Here is a 14743-nt window from a genome sequence, read left to right on the forward strand (position 1 = left end):
AGAACCTGTTTGAAGAAATAATGGCAGAAAACTTCTCTAACCTAGGGAAGGAAAAAGTCACACAAGTTCAGTAGGTACACAGAGTCCCAAGCAAGAAGAATCCAAAGAGGCCCACACCCAGACACAGCATAAATAAAATGCCCAAAATTCAAGACAAAGAGAGAATATTAAAGGCAGCAAGAGAAAAGCAATCTGTTGCCTACAAAGAGCTCCCATAAGGCTGTCAGCTGACTTATCAGAAACTCTACAGGCCAAAAGGGAATGGAACGAAGTATTCAAGGTAATGCAAAACAAGGATCTGAAACCAAGACTAATCTATCCAGCAAGGCTATCAGTCAGAATAGATGGTGAAATAAGAAGCTTCCCAGACAAAAAAAAGCTAAAGGAGTTTATCACTACCAAACCAGCATTGCAGGAAATGTTAAAGGGACTGCTGTAATAACAAAAAAAAGTAGAGAGAGAAACTTAGGCATAAAGAATTAAAATGGCAATAAATAAGGACCTATCAATAATAACCTTAAGGACTTTAAGGAAGAGATCAAGAGCAATACAGTCATAGTCGTGGACTTGAACACCCTAACTGACTTCACTGGATAGATCTTCCAGACAAAAAGTAAACACAGAAACAGTGAATCTAAATGGCAGACTAGATCAGATGGATTTAATTGATACAGAACATTTCACCCCAAAGTTGCAGAATATACACTCCTCTTAAGGCACATGGGTCATTCTCAAAGACAGACCACATGTTAGGACACAAAACAAGTCTCTACAAGTTCAAGGAGACTGAAATCATATCAAGCATCTCAGATAACAACATCATGAAATTAGAAATCAACTATAGTAAAAACACTCAAAAACATTCAAACACATGGAGGCTAAATAGCATGTTATTAAACAATAAATGGGTTACCAATAAGATCAAGAAAGAAATCAAAAACTTCCTGGAAACAAATGAAAATGAATCTACAGAATCTACAGGACACAGCAAAAGCAGTCCTAAGAGGGAAGTTCATAGCACTACAGGCCTACCTCAAAAAGCAAGAAACTAACCCTACAACTTAAAATTAGATAGCTCCCCTGTGAAGCCGTCCAGACCGGGACTTTTGTTTGCTGGGAGTTTTTTTTATTACTGCTTCGATTTCATCAGTTGTTATTGGCCTATTCAGGTTTTCTCATTCTTCCTGATTCAGTTTTACATGATCTCACTCATATGTGGAAACTAATAAACAAAACAGGCTGAGGAACAAAATAGATCCAGAGACACAGAAGCATGGAACAGACTGATGAATCTCAGAGGGAAGGTAGGGGTGGGGGAGTGGGTAGGGAGAGACTAATCAAAGAATTTATATGCATATATGCATAATCCTTGGACACAGACAATAATGTGGTGAAGGCCTGGGGGGTTGGGGTGCGGATGCAGGGCGGAGGGGATCAATGGGGGGAAAAGGGGGTATATCTGTAATATTTTCAACAATAAAAATAAATTAAATAAATAAATAAATAAATGTTGGGGGTGAAAATAATACAAAAAGCAACTACCTGAGCAACTACGATAAGCAAAAATAGACAGTTTAGGGAGAGAAATCAAAATGGGAAGAAGCAATTCACATAGGAGTGCAGTTTACTGTTTATTTGGGTTGTTTTTGTACTTTCTTGTCAGCATTAATCGGAGGGCTGCTGCTGCTGTGAAGCTGCAATAGCTGCAAGCAGCAGAGGAGATGAAACTATCTTTCTGACCACAGGGCCAGGACAGGATCCCTGGGAACTGAAAAGGAGACATAATTTCAGAGAGGAGAGATCTAGAAAAAGGATATCCTAAATTTTAGTATAAACCAGCTCATACTAACCCTTGAGTATATATACAGACAGATTCAAAGCAGCACTACAAAGCCTTTTAAAAGTGGGCTGACATTAGAACTACCTCTCACAGAAGACAAGCCAGAACTTGTGAACTGAACCTAATCAGATAAGCAGAACTCAAAATTGCACAATAAAACAAGCATAATTCCCAGGACACCATCTAAAAGTGCCTGACATGGAAAGAATCAGGAAAATGTGACCAATTCTCAAGAGTAAAGAAAATCAGCAAATGCCAACACCATGATGACCTTGGTTGGAATTATCAAAAACTTTAAAAGTAGCTATGGTAACTATGCTGCATGAGGTAAAAGTAAATACTTCTCAAATTAATGAAAACATAGTTCTCAGCAGAAAAATCAAAAAACTATACAAAAGAACCAAATGAAGGTTTTACTATAAATTACAGCATAGAATTTGGCACAAAAATAGACAAGTAGACCAATCTAACAGAGCAGAATCCCAAAAGTGGCAACACATGTATATTCACTTGATAGATGACAAAGATGGCTTTGCAAAACAGTGGGGAAAAGATGATGTTTTCACCAAGTTATATAGGAACTGGATATCCATACTGAAAAAATAAGTAAGTTTACCCTTATCTACAGGATATACATAAAAATCCTTTCTAGATAGATTTTAGATATAAATGTGAGTGGCTATAACAATAAAGCTTCTACAAAATATGTAAAAAATCTTCATAACCCCAAGGCAAGAAAACATTCTTTTAAAAACTGGGTCAACATTCACTAATCATAAAGAAAAGATAGATAAATTTAACTACATTAACTTAAGAACTTCTGTTCATCGAAAGCCACTATTAAAATAATGAAAAAAAGGCCCTGGCCGGATGGCTCAGTTAGTAGGAGCATTGACCCACCGAAGAGTAGTGGATTCAATTCCAAGTCAGGGCACATATCCGGTTTGCAGGTTTGATCTCTGATCTGCGTGCGTACAGGAGGCAACTGATCAATGTTTCTCTCTCACATCAGTGTTTCCCCCCACACACCTATACCTTCCTCTCTCTCTAGATTCAATGAAAAATATATCCTCAAGTGAAGATTTTAAAAAATAATAAAATAATAATAATGAAAACAAGATATTTGAGAGAAGACATTTGCAACACAAATCACTAAAGGCACCAATAAGATTATATAAAAAACTCTTGCCACGGCCAACGTGACTTATTGGGTAGTGCATCAGCCTGCACAACAGAGGGTCTCGGGTTCAATTCCAGTCAAGGGTACATACCTGGGTTGTAGGTTCGATCCGTGGGACCCATTGGGGTGCCTGTGGGAGGCAACCAATTGATGTGTCTCTATCACATTTATATACCTCTTTCTCTCCTCTCTCATCCCTCCCCCCTCCATTCCACTCTTTCCAAAAATCAATGGAAAAAATATCCTTGGGTGAGGATTTAAAAAACAAAACAAAAACCTCCTAACAAATCAGAAAAACAAATAACTTAAAAAAATTAAAAGAACACAATAGAAAAAATAAGCATAAGACTTCAGAAGTAATCTCACACACACACACAAAATGATATCCCAATGGCCAATTAACATGAAAGATGCTAAATAACCTCAATGGTCATCACAGAAATGCAAACTAAGCCATAGTGAAATACCATTCACACCCACCAAAATGGCTATAATTAAAATAACTAACAAAATGAAGTCTGTCAAGACTGTGGACCCACAGAAATTCTTCTCATACATTGCTGGTGAGGGTATAAATTCATACAACCACACTGCAAAACTCTTTGGCATTAGTTTCTACTAAAGTGGACACATATTTTGAACATTCTAATCCAGGTATTTCACTCCTAGGCATATACCCACCAGAAACATGTACAACAAGCCCTATACAGAAATTTCAAAGTAGAATTATTCATAATATCCCAGAACTGGAAACAACCCAAATGCTCACTCTGATATATAAATTGTGGTATATATCCACACAATGGTACAACAATGAAAATGAACTTACTGCTACAAGCATCCTGAGTAAGAATCTCACATGTTGAATAGAGGAAGACAGATGCAAAAGAATACAAACTATATGATTCATTTGTTAAAATAATAAAATAAAACAAAAACAGACAAAAAATGAATCAGAAATTAGGATAGTGGTTACCTCTGGGGAAGAGGTGGTAAGTGAAGGAGAAAGTGAAGGTTTCTGGGGTACTGGATAGTGTTCTATTACTTGATCTTGATGTGGTTATAAGCATGTTAGTTCTGGTATGTCTGGGTTTTTACTATGAATACTAACTACACTTTTAACAAGTAAAAAAGAAGATAATTAGTATCTTCTTGTCAGCAAGTTTGTTGTGCAGCAGAAAAACCAAATTAGGAACAAAGGGGAAAGGAGAATCAGCCTCCTGACATTCATTAACCAGTTACTAAAAAAGTTTATTTTTTTAATCTGTAAAACAGATACCAGAGAAAAAAACAGTGAGAAGGAAAAGAGAACTGCCAAATCTTCAGGGCAAGAAAGAAACATTATTATGTTTTCAGAATTTTTTATTTAAATCTCCCATGGGTCACACTCTAAAACCCTCCTTTACCTGATGGCTTGAATCTTCAGTGCTCTGCTTTATGAAGTCTTCTAGCTCCTGTTTATCTTTCATTGTCTTCTCTAACTGGTCATTTGCTTGCCTTAGCATCACCTGCAGTTTTTTCACCTAAACAATTTTAAATGTCAATTAGAAGTGCCAGAATTCTTTTATAAACTGAAAAAAATCCATAAGTCCAAATTTTTAAAAATTTAATATTTCCTTTCTCTGAAAAACATCATAGATTTGTTAATTCAGAAAAAAAATGAGATAATGACCTAATTTGACAACTATACTGTGCTTTACAGTTAACAAATCATTTTTCACATACATTATCTGCTTTTCCTCCTGAGTCCTCTAGCAGGACGCTGGCTTCCCTGAATCTAGTATATACATCCTCTGCCTCCAATCTACAATCCATACTAACACCAGACATTTTTTCTAAAACAAAACATGCCCTTGGCCCAGCCAAAGGGACGAGTCATACTTGGTAGAAGGCATCCTTTTCCTTCAGCTCTTCTTTTGTATATCCTTCCTCGCCTCGAACAACCTTTCCCCACTTCTTTTCCTAATTAATTTTTACTCCAGCTCTAAAAGAAATTTAGCTCAAGTGTTACCCACAAGTGTTACTCAACTGAGCCCAAAGTTAAGTTAGATGCCCCTGTCATTCCTCTAGTTGTGTGTGTACATCTCAGGAACGAACTATACTGAACTGGTGGCTTGGCTGGCAACACTGAAAGCTCTTTATGGGCCATAAGTACTATGTTCTATCTGTTTCTAAATACTCAGAATTCAGCAAAACGCCAAACACAGTTGAAGCATCAGAAAAATGTCTACTGAAATGACTGTGGAGTCCAAGATAGCTCACTCCAATGCCACACTATCAGAGGTTAACCTAAATTTCACAAATAGCTTTAGATATTTACCTTTCAACCATCTATGAGAAAAGCATATATGCAGGAAATTGATGCCAATGGCATTTGAAAATATTAAGCCATCATTCTAATATGCTAAAACTTATTTTGAAGACTAAGGGAACAATCTTCATAATTATCAAAGAACAATTAGGAAATATAAGAAAAAATTATCTTTTCCTTACATATACTTTCACAAGCCTACTATCATGAAATTCCACATTATTTCCTAAATGTTACCAAGGAGCCCAGTATTAGGGACTGTACTTGTAAAAGGTACTTGTCAGTTTTAGTATACCAGGTCAACCTAATCTTAATTTGTGTGACCCTGAAAATCAACCTAGTCAATTCAACAAATTTATGACAAGTAGAGGCAATAAGCAATGATGATTTCAAATACTTATTAATATAATATTCAATTAATTTTCTATGTTCATACACTCATGACAATATCACTTTTAGGCCTTGGGCAGAAAGGGCAGGTTGGGAGGAAGGATGTTACCAGTGCTTCTGAAAGAACTGAGCTGACCTGAATGGTGTTGGGCAAGCTGATGAGGCAAAGATACAACAGAAGCAGAGGTTCTAGTGTGCTCCCCCTGAAAATGTAACTGACAATGCATGTACCAGATTATTTCGTATTTAACAAAATGGATATACTTCATAAAGCAAAAGGGAGGGGAAAAACTAATTAATTCTGCACCTCCAATGAAAACTACAACAGCTCACAAATTTGGCATACCCAAAAGAAACTCACCTGGTCTCTTGTTTCAGCCTCCTGAATCTGAATTCCTTGCAACTGTTTTTCATAATTGGAACACATATCACAACGTCTACCAAGTTTATTTCCAGCATTATGTACCTGAAGGGCACCAAAATTACCTCTTATCAGGCAGAACAAAATAATTCTACATCACATACTTGAGGAACACAGCACAGTCTTACTTATATTACTCAGTGTAGAACATGGAGTAAACAATTTCTTCAGGAACTTAGGGCAAGAAGTTACAACACAGGGTTGGATTATATAAAGTCGTAAGCTCTAGTACAAGTATGATAGGAAAACAAGGGACACAGCTTTACCACCAAGAGACTAAGTGCCACAAAACACCACATTTGAGGAAAACACAAAGCAAGCAAAAGGTACTACACCGTGGAACTCACAACTGAAACCCAGCCAAGGAAGGGGATGGGAGGAGGAGCCAGTGCCAATTAACCATTTCACCTGCTCCAATTACCAAGTAGGTATGAAACTATTAAGTAGCACCTTCTCACATGTTAGAGGAGAATAGTTTCCTTCATGCTTAATAAGCTGTTCTACTTACTGAATGACAGCTTCTTTAAAGAGAAGTAGCCCTGAGTAAAGGAAAGCACTAGGAGTCAGAAAACCTGTGTTTTAAGCCAGGTTTGGTAAGTCAAAGGGGAAACTTAAGCGACTCACTTGACCTTTTGAGCTAGTTTCTTCATCTGTAAACGGGGGACAATCATGTCCTGACTGCCTCATTATTACCAAGAAGCTCAAAGAGATGAGGTATGTGAAAGGGCTTTGTAATCTGTAAAGCACTACGCAAGTTTATATTTTAGTTTTTAAAAGTCTCCTATCTTACTTCTGAATTTACAAATACGATTAGAAGGAAAATTAACCTCATTAAAGGTGGCCTTTTTTTCTCTCCCATATTTTCCACCCCCTCCTTAAATTCGCTCTCAGCATTGACTACTTTAGATCTGAAGGAAAGATGAAAAAGTAAGAACCCTGGAATACACTGAGATTACAGAAACTGTAGAGCAAACAAGTTCAGGCTACTCTAACTCAAACTTAGCTACGCTACTCAGGCAGACTGCTCCAGCCTCAGAGGTGTGACTGCAGGTAGAGAAGTTCACACTCAATGTAATTAACTAGTTAGTTCCTTCTCCATCATAATCCCCTGGAAGAGCCAAAGCAGACTATGACAAGGGCCAGACGATATGGGTGGACACCCACTTGCTAGCAGCATGTGCATGTACTGATTCAGGAACTATCTTCTGAATGAACAATAAATCCCAGTTACCCCGTATTGCTCAAAGTGATCAGGAGGCAAAAAGAAAGATAACTCACCTCTTTTTGCAGGAGATTCCATTCTGTCTCACTGACTAAGCGATAACCACTGGGGGACACATAAGCACTTTCCATACTCTGGGTGACACTGGAGAGGAGGGATGCCGTCTCTTCTTGTTCAGGTGTCATTGCCTTGATTGCTCTTTCTTGATCTTTGGTTAATGTAAACCCACTTGGCATTTGCAGTGACCCAAGGGAGGCAGTATCAAAGTTCTCAGACACTGAATCTGCTCCTACAAGTGGTCCAAAATCTGATTCATCCAGGTTTCCAGCAGATTTTGCTTTGTAGTTATAGCCTAAAGCTTTGGATTGCAGTGAGCCTGAGGTTCCCAAGCTGTCTGTAGACTGTGCTCTCCTGAGTCCATCTTTAAACATGTCATTGTCCAATTTACTGAATGGATCTCCAGATGGCAATAGTAAATCTGCATCTAAGGAATGGACTGAACCATGGGTACTATCTAAATGCTCCTGAAATGTGAAAACACATATTGTCATGTTAGACAAGTCTCTGTATTTTCAAAAAGGAAAACTACTATACTTTTATTTTGCCACATCTTACATTGATAATAATTAGTGTGTTACCTTCATGTATTTACTGAACAAACATTTATTGAGTGTCTTCTATATGCGGGGCACTAAACCAGGCACTTGGGGTACAACTATGAGCAAGATACAACTTGCATCCTGAGCTCAGGATACAACTGTCAGCAATCTCTACCCTCAAGATGTTTACAGCTTTGTAAAAAAAACTAAACAAGGAAGAAGGCTATCAGAATACCATATTTAATAAAATGACAGGCTACAACTAGGTACTGAATGCTTTGGTAGCTCAAGGAGAGGAATTTAGTCCACACATAAGGAATAAGAGAAGGTCTGCTGAAATTCAGTGCTGAGTATGTTGAATGTGAGGTGCCTGTTGTATAGCCACATGGAGATGTCCATGCAACAGAGGAACATAGAAGTTTTTAGAGAGAGACTGGGAGTAACCACTTATAATGATCATTCAAGTCACAGCAGCAAGTCAGAGCACCTAAGATGAGTCTGTCGGATGAGAAGGTCAAGGGCAGAACCCTAAAAAACACATTTTGGGGATGGACAAAGGAAGGAGTAGCCAGAGTGGCAGAAATGAAATGATTCCAAATATATAACATTTCCAGAATAGATAAGTCCATAGAGACTGAAAACAAACTGGTGGTTGCCAGAGGCTGAGAGGAAAAGAGGATGGGGAGTGACTCCTTAATGGATATAAGGTCTCCTTCTGGGGGTAATGCAAATGCTTTGAAACTAGAGAGAGGTGATGATTGCATAACATTGTAAATGTATTAAATGTCACTGCACTTTAAATGGTTAATTTTATGTTATGTGAATTTCATCTCAATTTTTAAAAATGTGGTGCAGCACATTCCCAAAGTCAAAAAGTGCACCAGTGACATTCCATGATGTACCTGCACAGCTAGTGAGGACTATGAAACAAGGAAAATGCAGTGAGTTTCTCTTGAAACTAAATGTACTCAACTTAAAGTACTAGCCTTGCCCGGCTGGATGTGGCTCAGCGGTTGAGAATGGACCTAGGATTCAGAAGATCAAGGTTCGATTCCTGGTCAGGGCACATGCTGGGGCTGCAGCTCAATCCCCAGTTGGGGGCATGCAGGAGGCAGCCAATCAATGACTCCCATCATTGATGTTTCTCTCTCTCTCTCCCTCTCCCTTCCTCTCTCTGAAATCAATAAAGATAAATTTAAAAAAAAAAAAAGTACTAGCCTTTATTTTAAGATAATAGCCTTTCTACTTTTTATTGTTAAATGTCCTTCCTTTTATGAACTAGAAAAGAATGTGGAATACGAAGTTTTTCAATGTTTAAAAAAATATCCTAACTTGGTATAATAAAAAGTTGACTTTTATGTTAAGTTCTCCATTTTTTTTCTTTTAAAGATTTTTTCATCTGTGAAATTCAGATGACTAAGGAATACAAATCCAGTACACATTAAACTAGCTATGCAAATGTCCCAAAGAAGTATCCTAATAAAAATTGGCAACCCATTCTGTGAACTTATGGAGGAGCCTAACATCTAGTGCTATCACATACAATGCTGCTGTGACACACAGAAGGAAGGGGACAGGGGCCAATTTAAAAACACCACACCAGACTAGACCAGCCAGTGTGGCACAGTGGCTGAGCATCAACCCATGCACCAAGAGGTCACTGGTTCAATTCTCAGTCAGAACACATGTCCAGGTTTCAGGCTCAATCCCCAGCAGGGGGCATGCAGGAGGCAGCCCACTGATGTTGAAGCATTGATGTTTCTACTCTCCCTCTCCCTTCCTCTCTCTAAAATAAATTTTAAAAATATTTAAAAGCACTAAACTACCATGATGGTAACAGTGTAAGGGACACTTCTAGGGGAAGTGTAAACTGTTATGGTGTTTCCAAAAGATGATTCAACAGTATGTTCTAATACCTTAAAAATGTTTACATCCTCAAACTTAGCAGTTTTCCCTCCACAAACTTATATTAAAGAAGTAATCAGATAAGTCCATAATGACTTTTGTACAAAAAAGAATGATATATAATAGCATTATGGCATTACTTATAATAATGAAAAATTTGATACTAATAAAAAATGGAATGAACTTGACTATTTATATATCAGTGTGTAAATAATGTTTTTTAATTTTCTATATTTTACAATGTTTTTGACATTTTGGGGCCTTGCTGGCCAGGGAGAGACTGCCTCTCCCAAGCTAGCTAATTCCCAGAATAAACAATTGGCCTACAAACATGCCTTTCACATACAAATCAACCAATCCTGAGTCCATGCCCCTAACCAATTCCTTTAGCCAACTCTTACACACCAAGCCAGTATGTCCCATAGCCTACCCCAAGCCCCCTGGAATTATTCAAACTACCCAATCTTATGCTGTTTACCCTGCCCTGCTTTCCTTTTTTCTTAAAAACCCCAATGGCTATAGTCCAGGGGTGGGGAACCTTTTTGCTCCAAGGGCCATTTAGATATTTATAACATCATTCATGCACCATACAAAATTACCAACTTAAAAATTAGCTATGAAAAAAGCTCCTAGATTTATTGAATTTCGAGTCCTGCCTGTGGATGCCTTGGCAGGGCCAGACCAAATGATTTTGCGGGCTGTATACAGCCTTCCAGCCAGATGTTCCGCACCCCTGCTATAGTCCATGCTTTCCCCTTGCTCTGTACTGCCTCGTGACCAACTCTGCTTCTTCTCCAGGTGGCTCTGCATGGTATGCCATGACTCTCATTTCTAAGAAGACTGTGAACACCATTAAACTTTTCTTTCACTGGAATTGACCTCTCTATATCATCACTCAGTCACTTTTACAAGTTAAAACCTAGGCACAAATCAAGTAGTAAATTATGGAATTAGTACACTTACATGCTAAAATATGTCAGCCATTAAATATCATTTTTGGAGAAAACATTTACTGATGTGTCAAAATCCTTAAAGACAGACTTAAGTGGAGGAAAAATTATATATAAGACATTATGTAGAGTGCCCGGCCGGGCGTGGCTCAGCGGTTGAGCGTCAACCTAGGATCCAGGCAATCAGGGTTCGATTCCCAGTCAGGGCACATGCCCGGGTTGCGGGCTCGATCAATGACTCTCTCATCATTGATGTTTCTATCTCTCTCTCCCTCTCCTGTCCTCTCCCTGAAATCAATAAAGATGTTTTTTAAAAAAACAAAACAAAACAAAAAAAACATTACGTAGAGTTACAACTGGATTATGTTTAAAAAGTGCAAACAGAAACCCATATACATTAGCTTTGGAAATAAAAATAGAAAAAGAGGGAAAGGAGAGGTACATACCAAAATGTTATTGGTGGTTATCTCTGGGGAGTAGAATTACCCACCAGTTATTTTTATTTTGTATACCTTCCTGAATTTCCCAAATTTTCTATAATGACCATATATTACCTTTGTAGTAAGAAAAGCATATTCTAAGCATCAGCTTAAAAAAAAGAGGAGGTCCTACAAATTTAAATGATTTTATCAATAAATATGACTAAGTTTCCAAAGCATTCCATATTAACTTTAAACCAACAGGCCATAAAGTAAATTGTCATGATTCTCAACACAAAACAAATATTCAAAATATCAGAGTTGAAAGTCTAAAAGATAATTCAAATGTCAGGAAATAATGGTATACACAAAATAGCAGATCTGTTAAGACAGAATCAAAAATTTTAAAAATCACAAAAAAATCTCCCTGTCCTCTTTTCCTGCTAAAATATTTTTGGAAATGTTTGAAACTTTTTCAAACATTCCTAGACACAGAACTGCATGACACAGAAACCACATATTTGGCAGTACCCAAAAGTTGAGACACTCTCCTGGGAATCTAACTATTAAAATAAATAAACAGCAGAATCAGGCCTAGTGGCCCTCAGTGTATGATCCAAAATCAGTAACACAGAAAAACAATTACATCAGACTTTTCAATGTCCACTAGGATTTTTAACTTTTTTTAGTGTCAAACAATCCATAAACATGGAAATGTAAGCCACCAGGAAGATTATACAACATGGCTCAGAGTAAATCTGCAAACTATACAGAAACATGTACCTCTGAAAGTGGGTAAAACCCTGATCCGCTTTAACTGAAACTGATTTACCAGGCCAGGAAAGGAGGGAGGGGTAGGAGAGTGAGTATGACATTCTAAACAGTATAAACAAGGCATATGAGCACTGACAGTAAGCAGAAAGTCTGGAGCAGTTTTTCAACTGTGAAGCCCATTGTATGCCAAGCTAGGGACCTTTTTTTTTTTTTTAGTTTTTATCCTAAAGGCAATAAGAGAAGCATTTCCATCATTGAAGAGGAGATACCAACATGAGTCTTGAAGAATAAAAAGAAAGGTTTCATATTAGAAAGACAGGGGGAGATAAGCCTCCCAGGTGAAGAAGCCAGCATGCAAGGTGGGGTGTGTAGCACAAGACAACCGATGTGGCTAAAACAGAGTGCATATTATGGATGGCCTCCATTGTCTGAGTGACGAATCTGCACTTAATTATGAAGGCAATGAGAGGCCGTGATAGTTCTGAGTAGGGGAGTGGCCTGACTACAGCTGCACTTAAGAAAAATAAACCTAACAGTAACGCTGAGGGTGCAGTGGAGTGGGACCGGCTGAAAACAGGAAACCTAATGAGGAGACCCTTGCCACACTGCGGATGAGAGGTGGCGAGGCACAGGAACACCACCTTATACTTTCCACTTCCAAGTCCCTCTACTTACCCATTCCCAATACCTGAAATGTCCTACCCTTTCCCATCACAATCTGCCAAACCTCACCTACTATTCTCAGGGCTTAAGACCTAATACTGGTTAATACTTAATACATGCCATAGGGAGTGAAGTGTTTCAATATTTTAGATAATCTCTTTTAAACAAAAAGCTCAAAGTTTTAGCAACATTAACTATTCCTATTAAGATTTTACAGATATTAAAGATTTCTTCTAATGTTTTAATTTTGGAACCACCGGATAAAAGAAGATCTGATTATTTCAGAGGCTATGAGAGAAACTACAATGTTTCAAATAGTACTACTTATAACACCATAAGAATAACTGAAAGTAAGTATTATCATTTTATCTAATTTTCAGTTAGTAGTTATACACTTTCCATATGAACAATGTAATTGATTAATGTATGAGAAGCTAAAATGGTAACATCATGGACACAAGGATTTTAATTACAGATTCACTATACCTCTTCATTTGATAACTGGGCTGAAGGTTCTTCATGAGTTAAAGCACACACTACTGGTATTTTCACTTCTTCCTCAACATCTGTTTTTTTGTGGTCCTTTCTCTTATTAAGTCTTTGTTGTTCATCTTCCTCCTAAAAGTTAGGATGAAAAATAAATACATATATTACCCAGGTAATCTATATTTAATGATTCATGTAGTTCTTTAACCACCCAAAACAAAAAAGAATAAGAACTTTATGATGAGAGAAAACTGGAAGCTTAAGTTTGTTTTGTAATCACATCTAAGGGCATCTGGTCAAAACAAAATGTTTTAATACTATAGGCACAAAGTATGAATACTAATAAAAAGAAGAAATCAAGGAATAGCTTCCAAGAAAGTATACAATGTGAAAGGCAAAACAAAAGAAAGCAAGCCAACCCTCTTCAAATGATCCAAGAAAGTAAATTTACGTAGACGAGTCCTTCAGGCCATGGTAGAAAACTAACAGGAAAAAGTAATTCCTCATCCACTAGAAAGATGTAACGCTCAGCTGGTTGGGGGTCGCCAACTGTACCAAAAGGGTGCTGGTTCGATTCCCCAGTCAGCACAGGCCTAGACTGTGGGCTCGATCCCGGTGTGGGGAGTGCAGGAGGCAGCACCGATGTTCTGCTCTCACATGGATGTTTCTCTCTCCCTCTCCCCGCCCTTCTCCCTTCCTCTCTCTATAAATCAACAACAAATCTTTTTTTAAAAAAGATGTACAAATTTCTATGAAATACAAAAGGAATGATTGAAGTTTATGTAATCATTCACTCAACAAACATGAGTAAGATACCTTTAATGCCTAGTGGGGTGGGACCAACTCACAAACAACTGTAATACCATACAAAAGAATGTTTTTTTAAATGACTGCTTTCACTGAGGGAGCTAGAAAAGGAGACCTCAGAAGGTAACTTTTTGGCTGGATCTTGAAGGATCAGTAAGATGAGTCTGCCAATTTTGTGAGAGGAGACAAGCAAGGGTTCCAGGGAGAAAGGAAGCAGATACAAAAGGACAGGGGCACAGGCAGCCATCTCGGGGAATTCTGAACAATCTGAAAAGAGGGCAGGCACATGAGGAGTGAGACATATGGAAGGCAGGTGGCGATTAAGTGACAGACTCTGGACTCAGAGACTGGCTCAAACCTCAGATCTGCCATTGGTCTCTTCATTTGGATAGTATTACTGTTTTAAGAACTACATCAGATAAAGCTTTATATTTAAACTTAGTACAATGCTGACATATATATAGTAAAAGCTCAATAAATTTTAATAAAGGCTTTAAATGACTAGTTACACGAGTTAAGACTGTTTTAATGGGCAGAAGGGGTATGATTAGATCTGTACTTTAGAATCTAAACCTTTAAGTTGACTATGTCTACACACAAGATGAATGATTCAGAATTAAGAAACAGAAAAAAAAAATTAAAAAGGAAGAAACCTCTGAAAAACAAACTGTAGCCTAAGACATACAAGGTAATTTAAAATATTTCTAATAATACCTAAAAAACCTTCTACATAGCTATCCTGGGGAAATAATTGTACACACACACAATTAGCTGCA

The 14743-nt window shown here is 37.7% G+C and overlaps 1 protein-coding gene across 4 annotated transcripts in view; it reads right to left on the minus strand.

The window, feature by feature from the left end:
- RABEP1 (rabaptin, RAB GTPase binding effector protein 1) overlaps nucleotides 1-14743 on the minus strand; it is a 102690-nt gene that overhangs the window by 24339 nt on the left and 63608 nt on the right. The window contains exons 8-11 of one of the 4 annotated variants that reach the window (XM_081161389.1): nucleotides 13161-13292; nucleotides 7421-7888; nucleotides 6083-6187; nucleotides 4427-4543 (exon numbers count right to left, since the gene is read on the minus strand). In XM_081161389.1, coding sequence (XP_081017515.1) covers nucleotides 4427-4543; nucleotides 6083-6187; nucleotides 7421-7888; nucleotides 13161-13292 — 822 coding nt within the window. The remainder of the gene's footprint in view (nucleotides 1-4426; nucleotides 4544-6082; nucleotides 6188-7420; nucleotides 7889-13160; nucleotides 13293-14743) is intronic. The other 3 variants (XM_081161390.1, XM_081161391.1, XM_081161392.1) reach the window with 3 other exon arrangements.

This window comes from Miniopterus schreibersii (genome assembly GCF_964146895.1).
Source record: "Miniopterus schreibersii genome assembly, chromosome: 16".
Classification (NCBI taxonomy): Eukaryota; Metazoa; Chordata; class Mammalia; order Chiroptera; family Miniopteridae; genus Miniopterus; species Miniopterus schreibersii.